The sequence below is a fragment of the Fundulus heteroclitus genome, chromosome 19 (genome assembly GCF_011125445.2).
Source record: "Fundulus heteroclitus isolate FHET01 chromosome 19, MU-UCD_Fhet_4.1, whole genome shotgun sequence".
NCBI classification, from domain to species: domain Eukaryota; kingdom Metazoa; phylum Chordata; class Actinopteri; order Cyprinodontiformes; family Fundulidae; genus Fundulus; species Fundulus heteroclitus.
Window position 1 is genome coordinate 24,658,519 of NC_046379.1, and position 27,232 is coordinate 24,685,750.

The 27,232-nt window shown below is 40.6% G+C and overlaps 3 protein-coding genes across 4 annotated transcripts; 2 read left to right on the top strand and 1 right to left on the bottom strand.

Annotated features, from left to right (window-relative positions):
• Positions 1-850: 850 nt before the first annotated feature.
• LOC118566928 (glia maturation factor beta) lies at positions 851-13,988 on the bottom strand. The gene is made up of 7 exons (XM_036150477.1): positions 13,869-13,988; positions 9,425-9,521; positions 7,511-7,560; positions 7,376-7,425; positions 7,184-7,266; positions 6,405-6,478; positions 851-3,197 (listed from the first exon to the last, which is right to left on the bottom strand). The coding sequence occupies exons 1-7, from the start codon at positions 13,869-13,871 to the stop codon at positions 3,126-3,128; spliced, it is 429 nt and encodes a 142-aa protein (XP_036006370.1). The 5' UTR covers positions 13,872-13,988; the 3' UTR covers positions 851-3,125.
• A 4,273-nt stretch (positions 13,989-18,261) lies between these two features.
• lgals3a (lectin, galactoside binding soluble 3a) lies at positions 18,262-23,292 on the top strand. 2 transcript variants are annotated; one of them, XM_036150474.1, is made up of 7 exons: positions 18,262-18,425; positions 18,813-18,830; positions 18,959-19,250; positions 19,296-19,663; positions 20,650-20,738; positions 21,816-21,972; positions 22,268-23,292. In XM_036150474.1, exons 2-7 carry the CDS (start codon positions 18,816-18,818, stop codon positions 22,421-22,423), a joined length of 1,077 nt encoding a protein of 358 aa, XP_036006367.1. In that variant the 5' UTR covers positions 18,262-18,425; positions 18,813-18,815; the 3' UTR covers positions 22,424-23,292. The 2 variants fall into 2 exon arrangements, with proteins under 2 accessions (XP_036006367.1, XP_012727715.1); XM_012872261.3 differs by having other exon boundaries at positions 18,959-19,663.
• A 1,049-nt stretch (positions 23,293-24,341) lies between these two features.
• LOC118566929 (synaptojanin-2-binding protein-like) lies at positions 24,342-27,175 on the top strand. Its single transcript, XM_036150479.1, has 3 exons — positions 24,342-24,575; positions 25,043-25,179; positions 26,935-27,175. The coding sequence occupies exons 1-3, from the start codon at positions 24,512-24,514 to the stop codon at positions 27,130-27,132; spliced, it is 399 nt and encodes a 132-aa protein (XP_036006372.1). The 5' UTR covers positions 24,342-24,511; the 3' UTR covers positions 27,133-27,175.
• Positions 27,176-27,232: the final 57 nt, after the last annotated feature.

Sequence of the window (27,232 nt, forward strand, 5' to 3'; positions counted from 1 at the left end):
TTCAAGTCATACTAAATAGATGGAAGTTAGTATCTGAAGAGCTGTCTCTTCAAACAAAACAACCTGCTGAGCCTGAAGTTACTGCTTCGTAGAAATGGCTCAGGTTGCTCCTGCGTGAGAGAGAAACCACTCTGCGATGTTAGGAAACAGCTCGGTGGAAACGGTTTACATTCAGCACAGAAAACACTCGTTTTACAGTAGCCGTCCACATTTCCGACCCTGGAGGATTTGGAAAGGTTTTCCGTGCTCATTTGTTCGCGTGAAAAGCAGCACATTGCACATTTAGGAGATATCCTACAACCCCCTCACTGGATGATCCTCAGTATATTCCATAAGTTTAAGACTTTTTGACGAAATGTAGTGTTGGTAGGTAAAAGGATAAGTCCTACAGTAAACTTTACTCTTATTCTCACTTGTGGCTTCATTACACAGGCTAACACGAGGCAGGCAGTGTAACTCTCAGCTTGAGTGTTATCAGTAGAGAGATGAATGTGTGATTAGAGCTTTAATTGGAACAACCCACGTCCTGCTATGCGAGCATGGCTACCCTCTGCAGGTGCAGTTCATGTCTGTCAGCATGTGCCGAGTATCTTATTTATCATAGGCAGGAGAAAGTAGAATTTGAGTTAAAAATTTGGAGAATTTTCCTTTTGTTTTAGTCACTTATCCAACGTTCACTTAGAATTTGCAAATATACACGGAAGATGAAAAGAAATGAAGACAGGGCGTTTTTTTTTTTTACCCTTTTACCCTCCCCTTTTCATTAAAAGGGAACAGAACAAACTGCTAAGAGATGACACTGAGAAACGTGGAGCTCCTATGTGCCCACCCCAAGAATCTGACCAATATACCGAGCTGGTACGCTTTTAATAAGAATCAGAAATCATCCTGAGCCACCCACTAACCAGGATTTTCCTCGCCCATCCCTGCAGGACTTGAAATACATGTCTTATTACTAAAAATGTCAATATGAGGAAGCCATCACATCCAAAATAAGAAGCACAAACATCATTCTGAAGAGTTGCACCATTACATTACTCCTAAGGCTGCATTAAACACAAAGCAAAAAAAAAAAGCGGATTTACATGAGAATTAGTCAACATTCAGTATAACAATAGGAGTTCTAACGCACAATAATAGCCGACAATCTCCCCATAAAAAGACGATAACCCAGAAAGATTTAAAAACGGGGGCAGACATGACCACCCTGTGTACACTGTTGTTATAACCATCGTGGTCGCTAGAGTTTTGTTGGAAGAAAGAAGGTTTTTGTGTTTGGAATGTTTCTGAAAATGTTGCACCCTGGTTATAACCGTGTAACAAATAACGCCGGTCAAAGACATTACTCATAATTCATGATTGTTTTCTTTAAGCAGGAATGAAAATCATTTATTGTCAAACCAAAAAGGCTGCGGTGCTCTGCAAAAGTGAACCTTTGAGCTTTTCCATATCATGTAACATTATAACCACAGACTGCAATTTATTTCACTGTGTGATAGGCCAGGGGTCTAGCCTCTTTTGCTCTTGCTCCTACTAAATAAAATTCCTCTAGAGCAGCACAACCCAAATTACAATAAAAATAACTCAAGTTTCATGGGCACCTACTGTATAAGATCGATTTGTTTTTCCAGAAAGAATCACTTCCACTCTTTACATGGTTTATTATAAGGAATAAAATAATTCCTGTTTTTAAAAGAACGTTCCATATATATTTTTTAGAAGAGTGAGAAAAAGATATTCTGGAGACTGATAACCAAAAATAAAGCATTTCAAAATACTCCATGTACCGTTGGTATCATTCTCCTGTAGACATTGTGTGTAGATAAGAGCCTGAATATTACGTCTACATTTGTAGACATTGCTGAAATGTCTATCATCTTAAAAGCCACAGCGGAGGACCTTATGGGTCACATGTGGCTCCGCAGCTGCAGGTTGCAGACCCCTGTAATAGACCAACAAAGAAGAGCAGAATTGAGCAGCAGAAGGAGGACAATACATGATTTTTCAAGAATTATTTTTTTAGTGAAACGTGAAAAGTTTGGCGTGCATGCGTATCAATTCAGCTTTTACACCTATACCCCTAAATAAAATCTCCCATGGTCCCTTCATGAGTAAATAGCCCTGTGTTGCTTACTCTCAGAGTAATTACAGCTGTTCCGTGAAGCCCTCAAAGGTTTGTTTGAGAACATTTTTGAAGAAACGGCGTTTATAACGTGACAAAATGTGAAAAAGCTCAATAGGTGTGAAGACTTTGGCAAGGCGCCGACTACTTGCAGCCACAGTTTCTTGTTAATGTGCTTAGTTTACCTCGCTACACGCGAGTATTATTGTTTGCGTCTTCTGGGGACGTAACTACCGTATGCACCTCATCATTTAAATCCCCTTGGCTGAATACTGGAGGACCTCAGTAGTGTTTTCTGGATTCTAGCTACAACTATTCAAAAGATCGGGTAGGAAGTAGAAACCAAATAATGCTCTAAATTCGACATAAATCTAATTTAAAACACACCAGAAACAATAATAATAAGAATAATAAAAGATCAGACAAGAAGACTTTCAAAAACCATGAAAAAATAATAAAGGTAGAAACAGATCAAACGAGGAGGGTCAGGTACAGAGAAAGTTGAGCGTAAACCTCTTAAGGAAACAAACTGTTGCCATGGAGACGCCAGCTTCTCCTGCAAGAACATGCTTCGGAGAGGCTGAGTTTTCATTTCTGTTCACTTTTAAGAACAATGGGAGTGTTATTTCAGTACAGACACATCACTGGCACATGGAGAGATGGTATGGGAGGCAAAAGTAGGCCTGAGTCAAATAGCACTTGCAGACAAAGGCAGCCAGATGGACGAGGTTTAGATAGTGCCGCGATTGTTGACAATCAAACAAGAGCTTGAAGTACTCAAACTCTTGTGATTGTCTGAACCTTCTGGCACACGCTCAATTGTAATAAAAGCATCCCCAGCCCCACCAATTTAGCCTTCAACGTCATAATATTTGCAAAGACTATTTAAATCAGGTCCACCCAGACAGGAAGGTAACATCCGTAGTGTGTTCTTCTTGAAAGATGATGCGGGTTGTGCAGTCAGGACCCTCCCCTCATCCCAAAACCTCTGGATGAGGCGACTTTAGCGAAAGAAACCAAGTTTCTCTCTAAGCCATTCTTCTGTTAGGTCTTCTGTGTTTCTGATCTCAAACACCTGTTAGAAAATCAAAAAAAAGAAGAAGAAGAAGTTAAAATTAAGATCAAAAGGTGGCTATTGAACATCCTGCATCCTCTATAATTGCTGCAGAGTAAAAGGGATACAGTCTTTTTTCAAAAAAAAAAAAAATAACAACAACAAACATCTTGCTTCTGAGGTTGAGACCAGGGGTCCGTTCTTCGTACGTTGCTTAAAACATCCGAGATCAAATGAGACATCCAAGATGATTTCATCCGGCTAATCATGATCCGGCTAACTGGGTTCTTCGAACACACCTGTTGTTTACGATTAGTATCACTGGATTGAGTTATCTGAGATAACTGCGCGTTCATGCGTTTGTTTAAAAGGGGAAATGTATCGATAGTAGAAACAATGATCAGCAGCGCTGCTATTGGCTGTTCAGCATGGCCAAAGAACGCCCACAGTTTTTCTCCCAAGCAGAACAAGAGCTTTTAATGGAAGGTTATGCCGAATTTGAGTCATTAATTAAAACACCTCAAAATCTGTTAAAGCCAGCAGAGAGGGCCGGCAAAAAGCAGCAGACAAATTAATGCGTAAATACTGTCCATGGTAGATGTTTCTATCACATTCTACAGTATGAATTTTAGCATTTTAATAATTTCATATTTACTTTGTTTTTTTATATCAGAGCCTCCACAGGACCCACTAGAACATGGGAACAAGTAAAAGTGAAATACAAGAATATTCTACAAAATGGTAGCCTTTAATTATTATACTTTATTTTAAAAAGGCATTTGTTATGTCAAGAGATCCAAATTTCAGTGTCATTCCTTAGACACTAGAAGTAAAGGACACGTGCAAACTGGGAATTTTAACAAAAAAAAATCTTTATCCATAAAAAATGAAAATCTTCCTTTTCCAAGTCATCCACAGTTTACACGGTAAAACTGTATTGCTCCGTGTCTAAATAATCCATCCATAGTTTTTTCTAATACAATATACGGCTCGACAGGAAGCAAGCCTTTCAAAGTAAAACTAAACTTCACAATAAAATGGCCCGAACAAATCTTCTTACTGAATATGATAAAAGTAAAAAGCAAACTATCATACAAATAACTTAAATATTTTAGATTTATGGCTCCAACACCACTTTTTCCTCTTTAAAAGCCACTGTTAAATGATGTGTTTGTCTGTTTATAACAGCCACCAAGAGAAATCTCTCTACAATTACACTGTCACGCTGCGCTAAAGGATCCTGTCTATTGCGCAATACGCGATTAATTCGAAAAACTCTGCAAATTTCTCTTGCATCTTCCGCAACAGGTTGCAGTCGTAAAAATGGACATGGCTACGGCAGACTTCCCTATCTCCTCCGCTTATACAGCCGTGATCTAATCTTGTTTACATGAAATAAGCCTGCTCTGGAGCAGGCTTAAGTTGGCGAACATGTTGCTATGACAACAAGTGCAGGATGTCTTTCGAAGAACCAAACGATCCAAGATCATGCCAAATCGTCAACAATGAAATCCAGCTAACTGAGTTAGCGACGTACGAAGAACGGACCCCAGATGGAAACAAGATTAAAGCCATCAACTCGGGCGTTTTGTAGTACCAGAGCCGAGCTTCTAATAACATGCAAGCTTTAGAATTTGGGTATAAATTAATAAAAAAAATAAATAAAAAAATAGCAGTTAATCTTGAAACAAATGGTATGATCAAATACTCAAGTGAAAGAAAAAACATTTTATCAACAAGAATAAGTCATTGCGTCTCCCTACTTATAAACAGGACCAGAAGCTGGGCCAAAGATTTAGTGACATCTAGTGGCATAGTTGAAGACTGCAACACACGGAGATGAACATGGTGCATTTTCAGAAACGATTAAGAAAAAATTACGCGACCACACGAGAGGATGCTGCAGAGCTGAAAAGCCTGTAGTAGGAATGCTGGGCCCATCGGAGGCGCCGTGACACTGCTAACGAAACATGCAAAAAACACCGGGGAATGTGCCGATCAGACAGCTAACGTGAAGTTAACACAGCAGCGGGCTCGTTAGAAAGGAAGAGTCAGAGGATGCTGCTGACGGCCGTAAAGCCGCAACACTGGACGACGGCATCTTTGTTTGTGAGAGTGATGTGCATGCGGGTTACAGAGAGAGGCAAAACTGCAAGGGGCACTCAATATACAACTAACAACCACTTTGTAGGCAAAAGGAGAGCTCTAAAAGCCTTTGGTTTGATTCCTTGGGCTCCTTCAGAAATATAATGGTGCAATTTAACATATAACCTGTGCTGAAATGCTGGCAAAACTAACTTAAACACTTCTAGGGCCGAAATGTTACTATGGCAAATCAAAGTGAAATGTAAATGTTTAACGCCTCAGCAGTAGGGGGCGCTCTGGAGCCATGAGTCAAGATTAGCACTTGAAGTAACTTCACGAAACAAAATAAAAAGGCTCTTTTTTAATGGTGCCAGCTGAAGCCGAACATATTTCTGACAAAAAACATGTTGTTGACGATCTTTTTTTGGCCTTTGTGAAAAGCAACAGCCCACACGTTTCTTTAACCCAGACCAAGGTCCTCAAAACTTAAAAAGCTGATGCGGAACAAGATAAAAATATCTAATAGCATCATACTAAGACTAAACATCCTTTGTTTTAAGGCTGCTGAGCCCAAGCTGCTTCATTCAGAGGCTGCTCAACCGAGGTGCCTTGCTACGAAGACGCTGAGCCGAAGTTGCTTTGTTCAGTTTACTAGATGTGGATTCCCTAAAACCGGAAAACACAGAAGGATAATTTTCACTAACGACAGCCCTGACTGGTCTGACAAGGACATAACTCATCTACTTACCTGCCCATGGATATCAGCCCAGACAATATTTGCTGGTGTTCATTCGCTAAACGGACACCGTTTGAAACACTCTCATTCGGTGCCTTCAGTGTCACATTCCTGAATTCGTTTACCCATCAAGATCTTTCAGCTGGAACCAGACGGCAGAGGCTGGACTACGGCGTGCCAAGAAAAGCATCGGGTTGAATGCACAGTCAAAGTAAAACACGGCTGAAAATAACTCATGAATTAAATTACTGACGGACATCGGAAGACGTTTTCATTTTTGTTCTGCTTGCGACTAGACAACCTTATCAGCCTGTGGTCCCGTAACAAGGAGAGTTCAGCTTGTTACCAAATAGCCTATTGTTTGCTAGCCTCACGCTTCGGTTTCACTCACAAAAACATTCACCAACCTTGGTCATTTCCCCCGTTTGCACCAGCTTGTTTTTGCTTCCAGCGTACATCATCTGTTGCTCCGGTCTACACCCTGCCAACCACAAATAGATGAACACGTGGAAAATAAATAAAACCTCTAAATGTATGATTCTAGGGCCTTAGAATTTCAGTCCTTGGAGGCCGGTGTCCTGCATCCCTGGCCCGACGAATGATAAAACAATTATTGAAAAAAACATGTACTTTGTTTAATTGAAAATCTGCAGTTCCCATATTGTCCACGAGAGGCGCTGTGTTTTAATCAGCAGATTAAGCATCAGGTGTGGAAAATTTTAAATCATTTCTTAATATTTATCGGTTTCATGTATTTTTTCATGCAGGACAGTGTTTTTAAGTTAAAAAAAATGTGAATAAATGTTTTTCAACATTGTCTAATCACTGTGATCAGTTCTTATGCATAATGCACAAGTAAATGTTTAACTGAGTAAAAGTATTGTTGAAATTGCACATACTTTTCTTAAAAACGCTGAGGTTATTCATAATATATTGTGTAAACGTGAAATTAATTTAATATAAAAATCAACAACAAGTCCACATTTATTAGTTCTATTTAATCTTGCAATGAGTTTACTCGTGTGGCCCTCTTGAGATCAGATTAAGCTGTATGCGGCCCCTCAACCAAAATGAGTTTGACACCCCTGATCTAGAGCCATGCTAATGGCTTTGATTTGGTTGTGTTGAAGCAGATCCAGATCCAGGACACCAACCCCAGGGACTACGGTTTAGGAATTAGCCTTACCCGCTGGACTGGAGAAGATGAAGCAGAGAGGATAGGACACGCGTCCGTCATCGTGTTGATACTTATAACTGTAGACGAGGAACGTTCCATGTGCTAAGGACGGTACATTACACTGCAAGGAAATAACTAATGTGTATTTACCATTTAATAGAGCCAAAATGAATATTCAGATTTCATCAGTTGAAAGGATATCTGGGTTGTCTCTCAGGCAGTTCGTCCTTTAGCTCGTCAGGTGATATATTCTAAGAGAAACATTTGATCATCAGAACAAGATTAAAGGAGTCATTTAAAGACAGGTTTTTTTTTTTAAAGAAAACAATAACTTGCCTCATACTCTTCATCAAGAATAACGAGCTGCTTGTCTTTATCAATCTTCACTGAAAGACACAAAAAACAACCCGGTTATTAAGTGAAGCCGCTGGCGTGACAACTGTGCGCTTCAGAGGGATAGATTCCAGCAGCCATATTCCTCTCTGCCTGTATGTGGTGTGCTGACGTTGAGTCACGCTCCCTGTAACGCGAACACGCGACCGATCCCGTTCAGCGGCGGCGACGTTCTGACAGGGTGGAGGGGGAAGCTTGTGCCGCTTTCATCTTTACAGTTCTCCACTCCGCTGCTTTTACACATGACTCACAGTATCACCGCGGCCACCAGGCACACAGAAGCCCTCTGATATATATATATATATATATATATATATATATATATATATATATATATATATATATATATATATATATATATATATATATATATGTATGTTAAACTTATTTTTACCAAATTACATTTTAAGTTACACTTCAAGAAATTCAGCACGACCAAGTTTGACATCAAATAAGTAATGAAAATCAGGAGTTTAGACTAGGTTCCCCCCATCAGACGAGCGTTGGGCGCCACGTCCGGATCATAAAATTACAGCCATGGGACCGCTTTGTTTCTAGTCACAGGTTTAACATTTCGCCCAAAAATAATCCAGTATTTACGAGGTTCTAAGATTATCTAAACGTTAAGTTTAAAAATAAAAAAACAATCTTAAAAACATATGGCCTTACATATTATTCATGCAAGTCCAAAAATGAAAATCTTATCTCTGCGGAATGACGTAGGAACAACCCATGACAGAAAAGCTTGTAGAAACATCTCAAGCAGAAATAAAGTCGTTTTCTGTGTTTAAATCTGTTTTCCACATTAATGTCCAGGAATTTTGTTCCTATTTTTTTACACTATTGCTTTGGTTCATCGAGGTTTGCAGACACTTGTTAAAGGTCCCAGCGCAGCATTTTAAATCAGGCCTAGGTCTGGACTTTGACTAGATGAGTGTAAGCACCTGGAGACCTCCGCCGTGGTTAACGGCTACCAAGAGGTGTTTGTGCTGATATGATGGGTTCCCTTTTCTCTAAATGTGCCACTGTGCATAAGGGCTAAATGTCTCTACTTTGGTCTAATCTATAAAAAGGACATTGATCCGAGAAGTCTTGCAGCTCATTAAGGAAGCCTAAGTCATGCTGTCATATTCTTTTAAGAGAAGTTCAGTTTTTTTTCTAACTGTATAATCATTAACATTTAACTGAGGCTTTTAGAGTGTCTTGGGTTTTTATTAATTTCTCTGACCCTTGCACCATGGGAGCTTAGGGTGGATTTGCTGCGATGTCCATTCCTAGGAAGACAGACAGCTATCCAAGTTGTTTTCCACTAGGATGGTGATGGGCAACAATAAGTTCTTCTCTAATTTCACTGTTGTTATCTTTCTGCTTTGGGCCAGTGTTAAGGCACATCCCAACCAGCAAACTGAGGTGGCAGCACTCGCTGGTAATTAGGTTAATTGGGTCCTTTCATTAGCAGCACCAGGTGGCTATGTCCTGTCAAACCAATCAAGGGTGCAGTTTAGATTTTCACACACAGGCTGTCTGTTTGGACTTCATCTTTACGTTATTTAATCAACGAGAGTGTCAAATCTGTTGTCGGTTTTGTTTACTTGAGGTTAGATTTGAAGAATTTTAGAACTGGCCCCATTTTTATTATGTCCTGATTAATGAATCCCTGAAATTAAAAAAGTGGGTGTTCTTTCTTCCTCCCCTCCCCCTCGTTATTAAAGCTCTACGAGGTTGTACTAAAGGGGTTGGCCATGTTGGATATTTAAAGGGTGAGTGTGGAGAGGATTCCTGCGATTTGACCCAAGAGATTCTGAAGACATAACCCGTTAACAACAAACGTGTAGCACAACAATGTGAGCGACTCACTGATGATGGCCGCATTATTGGTTTCCTTCCGGAAGCGGAACTCCTTCAGCTTCTTCACCAGATCTTCATCCACATCACACACGACCAGTGACTCACTCTGATGAGAACAGGGGGGGGTGTCAACAGATTCAAAGGTTTCAAATAACAAACATAGTAAAAAAATAAGCCAGCCATGTCTCAGTAGTATCTAAAAGTCAAAAAAAAATAAAAATTGAAGTCTGCTTGAAGCAAACTACAAAATTCATTCCTCGGTCTTATAATAGAAGCAGAGAATGCGAGCAAAGAAAAACGAGGGACATTAATGTTCATAGCGTCAAGTCTGTTGTTGTTTTGAAATTAGGTTTATTTCATCTTTTCAATGGAAAAGTGTAGGGGAGCAGTTGCTCAATAGTAGGCCCAGGGATCAAAGATGTAATTGCTGATGTTAGCAAAAATACGAACCCATAACGAGAGCAATACTGATAACGATGTTACTACCTTGAGTCCCTGCTAAAGGCAGGATTCAGACCAAGAGACAGACTGACCTACAGTAGGGCTGGAAGTGAGAGGGGCTGTTTTCTTGGTGTGCTCTGATTGGAGAATATGAATTACGTAGAAAGACAACCTACCACCTGTTTTCTGATCTGACCGTTTTGGAGCAAAGCAACAAAGCTGACTGCCCCTGAGCAGGTCCTTTGGTATTCACTTCTGACATTCACAAAGCCTCTTCAATGCAAAACAGATCATATTGTACCCTCAAACCTCAGCAAAATGAAATTTGTTGTCATGGCCCCATTAAGGCTCCTTAGCGCCTGTAAGGGACATCACGGGGTTCCTAGGCTAAACTAGCCACAGGTGGAAGCATGCAGGCTCCGTTTCCTACCTCCTTCCTTACTGACTGCACTATTCGGACAGGACTTATGGCGACCGCTGACCCACGCTTTGGCTAAAGGTATTCGGTCGGAGCCTCTAACTAACAGACTTAGAAACAGCTTCTCTCTGAAAGCTGTATGAACCATCATCCCCTGTTGAAAAATCAACAAAACATCTGCACCAGTTCATAATCTGCTACACGACGTTACAAACACACTTCTAGTTACACAGGTTTCTGATCTGATGAGAATCCTTTATACTGTCTCTCACTTGCAAATGTTTATTTACAAACTGTTTAGAAATCCACTCCGTTTGCACAATTTTGAATTAAATTATTGCAGTGTTTTAGTCTGCTGTCCAACTTTGACTTGAAAATGAGTCCATCAGCTGCTATGGACTGTAGACGCATGTAAGCCCCCCCATGGAGTGTTGGGCTCCATATAAGCAGATGTGCTGCATGTGCAACAGGAAGTACGTTCTCACATCCACCCATTGTCCCTCTGACTTCTGCCCCCAGGGCAAACAGTCACATAAAATAAACGAGACACAGCACCCTCTCATCGTACTCAACCGTTAACAGATTTCCCACCAGCTTCATCCACGTTCATTTAAAGGAGCTATAAGTAATCCTGACACTTTGTGGCTCAAATCAGTACAACAGCCAATCACGACAATCTATCATGCCGTTTTTAAACGGCGTGAAACCCTTCTGATTTTTTACTAACACAGTATAGGTATATGATGTTGTATTCTGTTCTATTTCTGGTCCGCTTCTCTTGCTGGCTTCCATGTTTGCAGGCTGCTGCTCTTTTGCCAAAATAAAATACCAAATGCTGCGCTCTGTGTTGGGAACCCTGGGAAACCAGGAAGTGAAAACGGGCTACACTCTGAACTGAAGTAGTTCCAGACTGTACCTCTATGTTTGAAAGGAGAAAAATGTGACTAAGACATTGTTGATGGAGAGGACCGATTGTTTATAAGGAATGTTACCTCCATCTCAGGTGAGAAATGAGAATGATTTTACAGGACCTATCTTACTTATAGCTCATTTAATTATTCTATTTTTCCCTACCGTAAAACGACAGAGAAGCTAATATACGGGCCTAACTAATTTGTATTCCATTTTCAGTTTAATTGCAGCTTTAATTATATAAACTGACACAATAAAGAAAATAATTCTGCTCTTTTACAGATAAAGTCTGCATTCCTCTATATCTGTGATCAGTGAGTTTTGGAAAAGGTCTTTGTTTCAAAACTGCTCAGATTTCCCATCACTCCGTTTCTATGGTTTAAAATACTTTTAATAAGAAGTCAGATAACATGCAGGAGTTTTCTTCAGTTGTAAGGAGCACATAGTAATGCATCACTGTCCGCCTCTCCCACTTGTTGCTGCACACTGTTGGTCAGCTTGCTGAAAGAGGGCTGCTACAATGTTTACTCACACAAACGTGAAATTCTTAGGTTTGGGAGACAAAAAAAACAGACATCCATGATGAGAAACTTAAGGAGCACCACCAAGGTCACCTAGTATGGCAACTTTGTTTCAAAACTATGTCAGCTGTGACTGCAGGCTCTACCTGAGCAGATAATTAGCCAGCTAACATCAGTTTGATTCGAATGTGTTACTCTCCAAAAAAGCAAAACGGCTAAAAAACGTGCAATATTTCACACATTAGAAGTTTAAAATTTTATTTTTTAAGTTATATTTTATTTTTCCTTAAATATATATATATTTAAATAAATCAGAGTGGTATATTATTTTTCTCCAACAGTAGGAATAATGTTTGTGACAATATTCCACAAGCGTAAACCTTCTCAAAACTAGTATGTTCATCATAATGTTGTTAAACAAAAATGAAAAAAATCTATTTGTAGTTAAACCATGAATACATGCAATAGCAGCACCCCAGATTTCTTTTTCTTTTCTTTTTTTTTAGAAACAGCAACAGTGCTAATGCTGCTTTCAACAACAGTCCAATCTGACTGATCTGAAACCAGAGGATTCATCCAGAGAGGAAAACAATCCAGCCTGAACAGGATATTGTTGGTCTCTGTCACGTCCACGCGCACGGCATTACATAACTACATCCCCCCCAAAAAAAAAAAAACATAATTAAAAATCTCTTGAAGAGTCTCTGCAGATCTTTGATTGCACCTTCCCGAACAGATGGCCGATGGGAGTCCGGATTTCACTGAGCTCTTGGAGGGCTCTTTACAGATTAACGTGAGATTGCTGCGTCTGTGGGTTGGGTCTGCAAAGAAAAACCTGCTACGGGCATTGGCAACAGACAGGAGACCACATCTTTTGTTAATGTTTAGTTCACATTCCTTTAGGCTCTCCGGATCGCTGTGGTCAGTGAGGCTGCTAATTCAACCAGGAGATGGCAGGGGAATTAACCTCTGCTATCTGACTATGAATGCCTCTCACGTCGGGGCAGTGAAAGGGGAATATGGGCAGACAGCGCGGGGCATCGAGCTGTCACGACACGCCGCCGAACAGCCGGAGGGAAACGTTGCTCATCATCGCGATAAGCAGGGCAGCTAGCGTTAAGGCTGCTCCCAGCCGCCAGACGTGTTAAAACCCGGCCAGCGCTGCAAGCTGCTGCGGGAAGCTAGTCACACACTGAGGCAGGAAACGCGACCTGCTCAACTTCAAAATAAAAGCATTTGGCAGACGGTCATGACACAACGAAGTCGTACTTTCACACGTTTTCCATGTCGACATTTTTTTTTTCAGGCTGAAGAATTCAGTCTTCTGTTATTTTTGGCCCAGTTTTTACTTTATGGCAGAAATGTGAAAAGTGGGTAAGGCTTTAAATACAGATCCCGCAAAAAAAAAAAAAAAAAAAAAAAAAGAATTAAAATATATATATATATATATATATATATATATATATATATATATATATATATATATATATATATATATATATATATATATTATAATTATTATTACTATGATCATTACCAATAATCATAATAATAATTTAAAAAACGGATTAAAAAAAGAGGATCGTTGGATACCACTTTAAGAGAAAAGGGCTTGGAAAAGCCTGGATTTAAATATACTCCTAACTGCCACCAATATTTCGTGTTTACCCTAATCTAGAACAATATTCAAGACAATTCCCGTACTTTTACAGACTATGTGGGAGCCCTGAACCCAAAAGAATCATTAACTGGTTATCAAGTATGCTTAAAATTGGTCCGTATTTAAGTTGCTTTAATCAAAAATGATATATGACTAATGTAGTATTATCAAAGCATTTAGTTTTTAAACTCAACTATGAAAAATCCAGCTATACAAAGTAAAACAATGTGGCAAATATAAACAGTCTCAAAGCCTGGGACTTTAAATTAGTTCTAGGTAAAGTTTATTTTTTTAAACCCACCGGAAGTAGATTGTATTATTGCCGCCTACGTGACGCAGTTCCAAGGCAAAGAGGGTGGAACTAGTGCTAGGCTAGCAGGCTAACGCTAAACAATCTTCGATGTCACTTTTCAGGAAAACTCCCAAAAACTTCTTGTTTCGTCTCAGTGCGCAGAAGCGAAAACGGAAGTAGCTGGTTCGCCAGGAAACATAACCACTTACCATAATTGTATAGTTCAAATCTCACAGAAGCTGCAGCTGCTCTCCTGAATGGCAGAAACGGTTTCAGTCTATTTTTTTCTCTGTACTTCCCATCATCCTGTGACTGCTTTGACCAATCCCTCACAGGCTCCCCCTACTTCACACCAGGCTCAACACAAGCTCTGCAGTCGCACAATACTATGAACAATCAAATACTTATATTTTGTTAGAAGACATTTAATTGACCTTAATTGGCATTTTGGAAGTCATGTTAGCAGTTGCTGTTTTTTTTTTTCATTTCTTATTTTTTAGACTTAGACAACTTTATTGTCATTTTGTATGTACAGAGTGCACACAGAACGAAATTTCGTTGCATACAGTTTACGACAGTGTAATGGGATTGCAGGTGGAATAAGGCAGCATTACAATATAAAGTGCAGCAGTGATCAGAATGTAACACTACAGGAGAAAAACAGTGTGCAAGAACAGTATACAGAAGAATGTTCGTCCATTCTTTATATGCAAAACATAATGGTGCAAAAAGGCAAATGAATAATGAAAGTTCAGCAATGTTTGTAGTGCAAACTAAATGTGCAAATGTGGTGCAGAGTCCAGATCAAAGTTCAACAGTCTGACGGCAACGGTGAAAAAGCTGTTGGAGAACCTGGTGGATCTGCAGCGGATGCTGTGGAACCTTTTCCCCAGTGGGCAGCAGGGAGAACAGTCCATGGTGGGGGTGTGAGGGGTCTCTGATGATGTTATGGGCTTGAGAAATGCAGCGCTGGGATGAAATGTTCTTAATGGAGGGTAGAGGAGCCCCGATGATCCCTTCTGCTGTCCTCACCATTCTCCTCATGTTCTTTCGGTTTTATAGATTATTATCTGCCACATTGTATCTCCTTTTTAGTAACATTACCTTGTAAACCTCATTAATCCACAAATGTCTGTCTTTATGTTTACTACTTAAATTAATTTTTAAAAAGAAGTGATGGGCTTTTTGTTTGACTCTTGTGGTACCTATGATCTAAGCATTGCTAATCTGTTGTTTTCTCATTACAACCATATTATGGTAGAGTGGTTGAATGATAATAACAAGAAAAATATTCTCCTATGTGTCATTTTTTACAATCAATGTTAAACGTAGTTGAACTTTTTTCTTTTCAAACCTACAACAACAAAAAAATTTTAAGCATAAAAGCTTTGATGCAAAGTCTGCAATATAAACTGTTTTTACATGAAACATTAATAACTACAGTGTTGCAAGAAATTATACCAAAAAAAAAACAAAGAAACAAAAAAACTTTTTTTTAATAGGGAAGGATAAAAACATTGCTGTAAACCCAGATATACAAATGAATCACCATGGAGCCCTTTGGCTTTTTATTTTAACAATTCATGTTCATGGTAAACACTTTATTAAAAAAAAAAATTCTGATAGTACAATTCAACCATTTTTCTAACTTTTATTTAGCTATTACTGGTTTGTTCTCAGTGGAGTATTTCAGTTATGTAATTTCAAATTGAGCCAAACATTTAGATAAATTCAAAACTGTTATCTTAAACTAATTCACTTGTATATTGATTTAAAATCAATACACTGTGCTTGCTCAGGAGTCAGGACAGATTACACCATTCCAATTGGATGGAGCTGGACTCAATTGAATACATTCACATGTATATTGTCTTGTTATGGCTAACCTTCATTTCTCTCCTCTCTAGGGCAAATCTCAATCTCACTAGATTACCCTGCATCTTTTCACTGCTCTTGCCGCAGATCACAATGTCAAATGCAAACATAATGCACGGATATTCCCATCCAACCTCATTTGTCAACCTGTTACAACAGCAAACAAGAAGGGGCTCAGAGACCATCCTTGATGCAATCCCACTCCCTCCTTCTTCTTCTTCTTCTTCTTTAACTGCCGACTTGCAACCAGATGGAGCATTATCACCACCTCCTATATCTTAATTACATTTTCTTAAATCCTCATGTTTAACCCAGTTTGTTGTAGAAAAGTTGAGATGTGTTTAAGCATCATTTTTCCAGAGTTATTTGAGAAAGCACTTCCACCTTGAACTCCTCAGTCACTGCCACTCTAACATACTTCTCTGCTACTTCAGACTTCCTTATACAATACCACAGCTTCTCTCTTTTCTCTAGATCTGCAAAAACGAACACAGCTCCTTCTGACCTTTGTTCTTCTCCATTAACATCCTCAAAGCACATACTACCTCTGTAGCACTTTTCTAAGCAGAAAACCATACTGCTGCTCACAGTTGCTCATTTCTGACCTCAGTCTAGCATCCATTACTCTTGCCCACAACTTCATTATATGACTCAACTTTTTTTCCTCTGCAGTTGCCGCCATTCTGCACATCTCCCTTGTTCTTGAAAATATGTACTGGCACACTTGTCCTCCATCCCTCAGGTATCTTCTTGCTCTCTAAGATCTCATTATACAGCCTACTCAGAAACCCTACTGCTGTCTCTCATAGACACTTCCATATTTCCACAGGTATGTCATCAGGACTTACAGCTTTTCCATTCTTCATCTTTTGCAAAGCCTTCTCTACTTCATCCTGAATAATCTTTGTTACTTCCTCATCCACAGCGGTGGCTCCTGTTGTTTTTTATTCTCTATGACTCTCCCCTTTCATCGACTTTTCAAAGTAATCCTTCTATACTTCTTTCACACTTGTTGTCTATACATTTCCATCTTCATACTTAATCCCCCTAACCTGCTGAACATCCCTCCCATCTTTGTCTCTCTGCCTCACCAGCCTATACGAATTCTTCTCTCCCTCCTAACTGTCCAACCTGTCATACAAGTCACTCTGCGCCTTTTGTTTGGCTTTAGCATTCCTACCTTCACTTTTCGCTGAATCTCCCTGTATTCCCTGCAACTCTATTCAGTGTCCCACTTCCTCTTAGCTGATCTTTTTCTCTGAAACACACTCTGTACTTCCATATTTTACCATCAAGTCTTCCTTTCAACTTTCCTTCTAGAAGAGGCAGGAACACAGGGCAACTTACAAAAGTGGAGGTAGGAACACACAGGTGAATTATATGTTGTGTAGATGACGTAACCTGAAGGAACTCAAAGACTGCAAGGTATTGGTAGGTGAGAGTGTTGCCAGGCAGCACATGACGGTGCTGTGTAGAATGACTGTGATGGTGAGGAAGATGAACAGGATCATCTCTGTTCCCAACTTCAATTAGTCTACGGAAAACTGCACCAATCGCCTCTCTATCTTTCCTCTGTGAGGATATTCTGCATTCCTTTATCTAACTTACTCAATAATCATTGAGTCATTCTCCTCTAGCTCACACCCTACCTCTTGAACATTGCTGACAAACTCTTTCAAGATACAGTAAGTCCTTTATCAGGAGTGGGCGTGTCTAGGAGTAGAACAAAAAAAAAAGTGGTTAAGCAAAGTTAATGCATTTCATTATTATTTAATATAATAAGAGTATTTTTTCCAACTAAACTACATTGGTTTAGGTAGGCTTTTTCTTTGGTAAATAAAATCATCGTAAATTAAATTTTTTAGTTCCGCAAGTTACCTTTGTCACAAATTGTTTAATGGTGAGAAACGTTAAAGTCACAAAAAAGCACAATGAAAGGAAATTCGTAAGAACGCGAAAGGTTTTTCACAGCACTGTACTTATATAGACAGAGCTCAACAATGACCCTTAAAAGAATATTTATCAGCTATTCTAACTTTAATATAAGTTGTGTGTAAAATTTTGTCAAGGTAACATTTTATACATATATGTAACGTTTGCTTTTCTTTTCTTCTTTTTTCTGGTCTGAAGTGAAGAATTATAGTTATTTTAAGGGTAGGATTAAATTGTGAGTCGAAATAATTAATTGGAAACAAATAGTTGTGATTTATTGTTATTATTGTAATTATTATGTGTTTACATATTTGTTAATTTTACTTTTTTATTTATTTTAAATTATAGAATAGAAATATAGCTACTTTATGGATTGGATTTTGAAAATTTGAAAATTCTACATTTGAGAAACAAATTCCTTGTATTTATCAATATCATTACAACAACAAATCATATTATTATTATTATTATTATTATTATTATTATTATTATTATTAGTAGTAGTAGTAGTAGTAGTAGTAGTGATGGTGGTAGTAGTAGTAGTAGTAGTAGTGATATTTTAAGGATTTGGTTAAGAAAATCATGTAAATAATAATAGTAATAATAACAGTTTTTGTGGTTTTATTTAACTGTTTGGGTATTGTTTGTTTTCAAGCTGGACTGATACATTGGTAGAAATAATACTTTAAAAATGAATTCCCTCCACGTTTGATTTTTTATTTATTTATGGATTCCTGCATAGGAATATATATGAAAAGCGGATGTGCGTGTGCTTACACCGGAAGTCGCCCGTATGCCAGCTTCCTCTCCAGGAGTTGTAGTTTTTCGAAGCAGATCTAACGTTAGCTTGCACTAGTGAGCCTCGCGAGGCTAAAGGAGTTGGCTAACAGGTTTTTCGGAGCTGTAGAAAACGTCGCGCTTTCCTGCTGACATCCAACAAGAGTCTAGCTTCTCACCAGGTACCGGGACACATTAGTTTCACCGTCCAGTTTTTCTCTCGCGGTGCATGTAGACCAAACAAACCTAAACTAACAGTTAGCTGGGGTTAGCTAGATTATTAGCCAAGTAGGTAACTGTAGTTTACACTGTCCTAAAAAAAAATGTTCCACCCTGGTATACGATTTAAAGTGCCGTCGTTGTTATAACGGTGGTATATTTAATATTTCAGTCACGTAGAGTTGTTTTCAGTCTATGGCAGTGGACTTGTGAATCACCATTCCAGGGTGGAAACATTTACTCAGAGCTTTTGGGAACTGCCCACAGAATGTTTTTTTTTACAGCTTGATTAAGATCTGTTTGGAAGTACTTAATAAAACCGATTAAAGTGTGTTCTTGTTTTATTTTAGATCATGGCAGACTTCTCGGTAAGTTTAATGGATCGTATGAATTTAATCCATGTCACGGTGGTTTGGATTCCCTGTAGCTTGCAGTAGAGCTGACTTGTTTTGGTTGTGGGTGGAGCAGGTCAATGGTGCTTTCTCTTTCTGCGTAGCTCACCGATGCTTTGGGAGACGACACGCAGGGCCAGGCTAAGAAGATAGGCCACACCAACCCCGCTGTCCCTGCCAGCAATCAGCCTTCTTCAAACCCGGGGTGGCCTGGTTCCGCCCCAGGAGCTCCCACCCAGCCCTCAGCACCAGCTGACTACAGCAGCGGATTATCTGGCCCCGGAGCGCCGGGGCCATTCCAATACCCCTCAGGTCCCGGAGCGCCAGGACAATACCCGGGACCTCCCTCCGCACCCGGTGGCTTCCCTGCTGGTCCCGGAATACCTGGACAATATCCCCCTGCGCCAGGCGCCCCGGGCCAGTTCCCCTCCGGCCCGGGGGCGCCTGGACAGTTCCCCGGGCAGTATCCGTCTGAAGGGACCCCTGGTCAGCTTCCCGGAGGTCCTGCTCCTTACCCAAGCGGACCGTTTCCCTCTGGCCCCGGTGCTCCCGCCGGCCCTTATCCGAATGTGCCTTTCCCCGGTGGGCAGCCAGGAGGAGGCAATGGGATGTACGGACCAGGAGGTCAAGGTGGGTTTCCCCCTCCCGCTGGTCCAGGAGCTTTCCCCGCGTTCCCCGGAGGCGGATTCCCCCCAGTGCCACCTGGGTCATGGGGATCACCAGGAGGAGGCTTCCCGGCTGCCCCGGCTCCGTTTGGTTCCGGGCCCATGGGTCCGTATGGCGGTCCTGCTGGTCCAGGAGGCACGTTGGTGAGTACGAGCATCTCGTTAGAATTAACGTGGGGCTTGCTTGCTAGATTTCCCTGTCCTCCGTCTGATCCGGTGTTTGGGCGAGAGCCTCCAGAGGGTGTTCTTTTGGAGCTTTCTTTAGTGGATTAAAGGTTACTGCTCTGCTGGTGGGGTCTGCCTGAGGGGTGCGTCGGGTCTGTGCTCGGGTGTGCTGCAAATCTAAAAAACGACTGCGATTGTTTGTTCAGTAGGAGTCAACAGACGTGTATTTGTGTCTTTCAGCCCAGATATTATCCACCCTATTAATGAAAGCAATGAGCTCAGCTTTTCAGTCGGACCAGGACGCCACATCCAGCCTCGCCGTGCGGTTCGCTCGGGGCCCAAAGACTGAATACAGATACACGTCAACGAGCTGCGTTTCAAACGCAGCGTTAAATCCACAGGATTTAATTCTACAAGTGCAATATGATATCATTTACTTTGACTTGCCAATCATGTTTACCAGATCGATGCAACTTTAATCTTTCCATGTAATCTATCACCACTTGTCAGATTCAGCTCTGACTTGCTTCTCACATGTTGATTAAAAAAAAAGAAAAAAAAAACCTTTGGCTATTTATTGTGAAAATGTGCTGTTTGTCGCCGGTCAGTGTGAAACGCGCCAGGGCGTTGAAATAAAAGGAGAGTATGACTCACCGAGGTATTGCACTGGGAATGTGGGCAGAGTCCAAATTTGAGCTGCTCTGCGACGTTCCGCTAATTGCTTTGTTTCACCGAATTCCCATGAAGCATTAGCGATTCGAAATATGAACAAACCCGGATCGGATCGCACCTTGAGGATATTGTCAAGCGGGGTAAACACCATTTCTCTTTGTACGATGTCATTTAAAAGTAAAAAAAGTAAAAAAAAAAAAAAAGTGTACAAGCACCATTAAAAGCTGTTTGTTTCCTCGTCAGCGGAGGAGAACAAATGCTGCCCGTATTTATTCTGTATATGTTTCTTTCAGATGGTGCCGTACGACCTCCCCCTTCATGCCGGGATCATGCCCCGCCTTTTAATCACAATAATCGGAGAGCCTCTTCCCTGTGCAGACAGGTACTTATTTCCCCAAAACAATCCTTAGGGGTCTGGGTTTAAATCCTTCACCGGGCTTCGGGGGAGAAACCAAAACGGCTCAACCTCCAAACCGCCACAGTTTGCCGCTGTTACTTCAATTCAATTTCAATTCAATTTTATTTATATAGCGCCAAATCATGAAACATGTCATCTCAAGGCACTTTACAAAATCAAGTTCAATCATATTATACAGATTGGGTCAGATTATACAGATTGGTCAAAAATGTCCTATATAAGGAAACCAGTTGAGTGATTCAAAGTCACGACAAGCAGCATTCACTCCTGGGGAAGCGTAGAGCCACAGGGAGAGTCGTCTGCATTGTCCATGGCTTTGCAGCAATCCCTCATACTGAGCAAGCATGAAGCGACAGTGGGAAGAAAAACTCCCCATTAACGGGAAGGAAAACCTCCGGCAGAACCGGGCTCAGTATGAACGGTCATCTGCCTCGACCGACTGGGGGTTACAGAAGACAGAACAGAGACACAACAAGAGAGACAAAAAAGCACAGAAGCACACATTGATCTAGTAATCTGTGCTAGATGGTGATAGCAGGTGATCTGTCTTCCCTGGATGATGTCACAGTTAACAGAACGCCAGACCAGGTGTACCTACTATGAAGAAAAAAATTAGAGAGAGCAAAAAGTTAAATCTGAAATGACAACAGTCATTTCAATGTAATACATGCAAAACTGGAGAACAGTAGAAATCAGTAGAGTGAGAAAATTAGATCTTCAGACATCTGCAAAAAGCGTTCACGCCTCTTGAGCGTCTTCACATTTGGTCACAAACGTCAGTGCGTGTCGCTGGCATTTTGCTCAAGGTAGTGCAAAACTGTGAAGTGGACACAGGTGTGTTTCTCAAGGGTATATATAAAAAAAAAGCATCTGAAGATGGTGCTGTCGAATTGTATCCATCACCGTTTTGTCTTCTACCTTTAAAGTCCTATATGTGGGAACAGTGTTTTACAATTGAAAAAGTTGGAAAACATACGTTTTATTCGTTTTGCTACTGAAGTTTCGTCACTGTAATAATAATTTTTTTTTTTTTTCCTGCAGGTTCCAGGTTGACCTGATTAAAGGTTCAGACGTCGTCTTTCACTTCAACCCTCGCTTTAACGAGCAAACCATTGTCCGAAACTCCAACATCGGCGGTTACTGGGGCCCGGAGGAGCGAGAGGGGCCCTTCCCCTTTGTTCAGGGGCGCCGTTTTGAGGTCAGATATTCTTTAACTGCGCTCTGTCATTTTAAAGAATGTAAAACGTCCTAACGATACTGTGTTCGTATGTTTTCTTTTTTCAAAATGCTTTATTGTCAACTGGTAAAAGTCAATTTACAATGTCTAAACGCCGATCTTGCATTTTGAGACGACTTACAGGAGCAAAGACCACAAAAGCTTTCTCGTCGTTGCTGTGCATATAAACTCCTCGCTTCACGTTCATGTCCAACTGTCCATTTTTTGTTCTATGTTGAATAAAAATATATATTCGCCTGTGCCGCCGCTCTTTCAGTTGAAGATCCTGGTGGAAGAGGACATGTACAAAGTGGCCGTGGACGACACCCACCTGCTGGAATACGAGCACAGAGTGGGCGGCCTGGAGGAGGTGACCCTGGTGCGGGTGACCGGCGACGTGGTTCTCTACAGCGCGGCCCCGAGCATGATCTGAGGCCGGAGCCACCCCCGTCGTCCCGTGGGTCCAACTCAAATTATCAACCCGAGTATCCGACGCCTGCCTCCGTGCATCTGGCAACCTCTCAGATACACGGAGGCAGCTGATGGAGCTGTCAGTACAGCCAGCAAAGTGCAATTGTCCCTCGCGTGGTACATTTACCGCAAAAAGCGTGACGCAGATTGAATTAAGTCAGCACTTGATAATCTGATTCTTGTTTGTTTGTTTGTTTTTTTTCTGCTGAATGAAATCTCATTTCAAAATTACATTTTCGATTTATATTTAGCAAAATTTTATTAACTTTTTCTATTCCTTTTTCCGCCCAATTCTAATCAAGGAGACGATTGGGTAAAGTAAATGTGTGACAAATGAAATAAAGGAATAATTAATTTATTATTAAAAAAAAGAAGATTGTTGGCAAAGAGGGAAAGAAGAAGCGTCCCATAGAGTTCCTATAGTTTCTGCTGGGGAGCAGTGTTTTTGTTTACATGTGTTTTATTTCTTTCTTCTTCTTTTTTTTTGTCATAACACGATAAGCCTTTGTAGTGCATGAAAGTGTGATGCTGAAAACTCACTTTTGTTTCAATGCTGAACCATGACCCTCTGGAGTCACATATAGTAGATTAATCCTAAAGTTTCTCCAAATGTAAGTATTTATACACAGCGTTTTGTTCCTCTTCTCTTCAGCTGTTCTCCTGAGCTACAAGGCTGCGTCAAGGGTTGTTGAAATGTTATTTCTGTTTAAACATAACAGCCAAAATGGCACTAATCATTAAATCAAATTGTTGAAGGGTTTGGATTTTCTGACTTGGTGCCAAAGAGAAGTGGTACACATTATGAATTTCTAAATAAAAAGACAAAACTTTCAACTTGTTACAGTTGTTTTTATTCATTGAAATTGAAAATTGGGAGAATATTAAATATGCCATTATTTTTAAGCAGGGCACATTTGGAAATGTGTCCAAAAAAAAAACAGCAGATCCCGGTGTGTGAAAGCTGAAGGCTTGTGATAGCCACAATGCTATAGTTAGAATGTTATAGTTGACTTCTTCTGCATTTCAGTGGTCAGAAAAAAAGATTTTAATAGAGGATTTCCTTCCACAGTGGCATTTTCTACATTTGGTTTAAGCCTAATATTTATATTCATATGTTTCTATAATTTGTTTATGTGATTCATAAAGTGTTGAGACTGTCAAAAAAGCTAATCAAACAAATTTAGATGTGTAGCAACCCTTAAAATCACTTCATATTTTTATTTATGTCTTGCTGAATGGTTAAGAAAAATCAAGCATTTAATTTTGATTAGATTTATTCAATGAGTAAGATAATGCATTAAGAAATAATTTAAAAGAAATAGTGGATACGCAGTTACTATAGAACAAACATGGAAAAAGCACATCTTGCCCACATTTAGGTGGAGAATGTGGCACAGTGGGCCCATTTCTTGGGATTGTATCCAGTACTGAAATGTTATGCTACTGTAATAAAAGATTAAGTATTTTTCCACATATTCTCCAGGGGTCCCAAATTAGTTTGTGTCTGGATGTGCAACAACAACAAAAAAAGGGAAACTTTACATACAATCAGAAACTACATTGCAGTTCTGATATTTCTGTTGATCAAAGCGCTCATATTGCGTCGTTGGGTAGGTTGTTTGTTTTTCTCTTCTCTGTTTTTATTCAAAGAATAGACAACAGTAAATCAGTCAGCAGCTCGAAAAAGTGCATACAGAAATAAATGACTGGCATATGTGTAATAAAATAAAAGGTATAAGTAGTAAACTAATATCTAAAGGATATAAAACACTCATATAAAGGAATTATATATATATAATCAGTGTTAGTCCTAACAAATGTCACTGAATCACCGTTAGGAGCGGTTTGTGTTGGTTTTCAGCCAGCCTGCAGCTCCTTGTCTCCCCACCAGGGGGCAGCACTTATACACAACCTGCCCACAGCAGAGGAAGCAAAATCGAAACTCTCCAATGAGTTCACCTTCAGAGTAATAGTTTGTCCCCCCTCTCTCTCTCTTTATCTCTCCTTCTTATCCCCTCGCTTGTTTTAATCGTTTGGACTCTTGGCAAAAATGAACGGCTCTTTGCACCCCCACCTCAAATATGTGGACATAAAACTGAAGCGAGGACCTGCAGGTAAGGAGAATCCTTGTCGGCCAGTTAGCAAACCGCGATGGCGGTGCTAGCTGACTACGTAGCACAAAAAAAAAAAAATCCAATCTGCAGCTGAGCCTGGAGCTAAAAGCTAATTGATAAAGACGAGCCACGTCCAGCTCTTGTGTCTGGGCTGTCAGGGGCGAGAGTCGGCCGGTTTAATAGAATATTAGCGATATAATGGGGCTAAATGTTAGTTTAAAAAGTAGCATTACATGAGGCTCATGTTGGGGGGCAACATTTAAAGCGGTCCTCTCTGAAAGTTTCTGTGACGGAGCTGTTGGAGTTACGTGTCAGCCCAGCTTTCCAAAGGGCTCCTCTTCTACTTCGATCAGCTGAGATGATAAATGGCAAACAGCGATACTTGCGCCCACCTCGCTGCCCCCTTAATTTAGGCGCTACCAGCACCCCGGCTGATTTAGCTCTGTTATCGCTCTGTATCTTTTCAGGCCTGGGCTTTAACATACTCGGGGGCGTGGACCAGCCATGTAGGATGGATGACAACGGCATCTATGTGAGTAAAATAAAAGAGGACGGAGCAGCAGCCCTCGATGGACGACTCAGAGAGGAAGACAAGATCATTGCGGTAATGTATCCTGATGGCGAGCTGGCACACCTTTATACGTCCTGCCATGGCATAGCCACACACATGACTGCTTGCTGGAAGTGAGGACAACCTTAAGCTAGAGCATCCTTTTAAATAAATGGCAGGAAAGGGACAAAAGTGTCCAAGCCCTGTTTTAAATTGATCCTCCTCCATCATTGTGTTTTTGCAGAATACCTAAAGCTCAATCAGGTTCGGATGGAAAATGTCTGCCACAGATACTAAATCAGACTGAAGTGTAGGGACAGGGACGGGGGTCCGGCATGGAGAGCCAGGATAAAAACCCAGCACATCGCAAAGAGCCGTGTTGCAACAAAACTTCTGCCATTGATTTTTAAAAACTCTTTGAATATGAATAAGTGTCATACTCAGATGAACTGATTGCTTGAAAATAAGGACCCCCATTCTCTACTTCAAGACAAGCTGTGCCCCCCTTCCCATCCCACCACTCCTGGCAAGTCCGTCTCAATGCAGCAATACCTCGCTGGTATTAAAGGAATGACGTGATTAATTACAAACCCGCCCGCACCGTCACCTTAATTGCGACTCAATCTGGAAAATTTGGTTTTAAAGTGGATGGGTAGATCTAAATAAATTTTTTTTTTTTTTGCAATGTGGAGGGGGGGCGGAGGTCATGGTGTACGTGTGCGTTACCAACAACACTGCAAAAATGGATCTAAAAATAAGTAAAATGTTCTTAAAGTTAGTGTATTTGTCCTTGATTTGAGCAGGTAAATTATATCATCTGCCAATGGGATGAGTATTTTGACCCGTAAAATAAGATAATTAGATATCCTGCACTTGAAATAAGATGATGGAGATGAGTTTTTCCTATTTTAAGTGCAAAAATCTTATTCCATTGGCAAATCATCTTATTTACCTGCTCAAATCAAGGACAAATACACTCATTTTAAGAACATTTTATTTATTTTTAGTTCCGTTTTTGCAGTGAAGCTAAATATGACTTGTTCTCGCGAACCTGGCCTAGGCCGTTCTAACAGGCGGATGTGGGTTTTATCCTCCACCCGAGGCTCAAGTCCGTTTTTAGCTCCATCCATCTTCCCATTAGCAGTGAGCAGCGTTCCTTTGCTTCCCTCTTCATGATGCTGCCACCACCTCCATGTGTTTTTTTTTTATGGGGTTTGTGCTTTCAAGTGGACCTTCAGCGTCGGCTTTCCCAACGCTGCAGAGTGTGTTGCATGAGACCGAAGGGTTCAGTTTGGTCTCATCTGGCGTGACGCATTTTTGGTGGTGAGCTGGAAACGGCACTCAGCATTTGCCTTTGCCGCTCTTCTACAGACTAACAGTCCTCCTGTCCACCGATTCTCTCGCCTGAGCTGTGGATCTCTGCAGCTCTGCTATGTTAGCGCGACGTAGTGGACCTTTTGGAAGTGGGTTGCGCTGCGTTTTATCTTCTAGTATCAGGTTTCGGGGGCTTGAATACAGATGCATGCCAGACATTTTAATAAATTTTTTTTTTTTATCCAACCCTTTAAAACCCTGCATCATTTTATTACCACTTCGCAATATTTTGCTTTGTGTTGCTCTTAGTCCCAATAAAATACTGTGACCCGAACCAAATGTGGAAAAAAAAGGGCTATTAACACTTTTTTTGTAATTTTTTTTATCTAGTAGTCTGTTAATCCCTGCCCCCAAAGGGAAACTAATGATTAACTGCTGCGCGGCTGGAGACGTATTTGATCTGAGTTTTCTGTGTTTGTCGTGTGGATGTTGCAGATAAACGGAGTCTCACTTGAGAACCGGACACACAGAGAAGTGGTGGACCTGTTCCGGACAGCCGGGGAGAACGTAGAGCTCCGGGTTCTAAAAAAGGTATTAAAAATGAGTCCCGTGTGTTCTGTGCAGGTCCTTAGCAGCTGTAATTTCACTTTAGCTCTTCAAAACACAAAACGACTGTTAAATAGCAGCGCTTGATTCCGCTATGTTATGTAGGTTGACACCGTAAGCTGACTTACAGGTTTCCACTCCTTATTAATACATTAATACGTTTGTTCCCTGATGCACAACCTCAGTT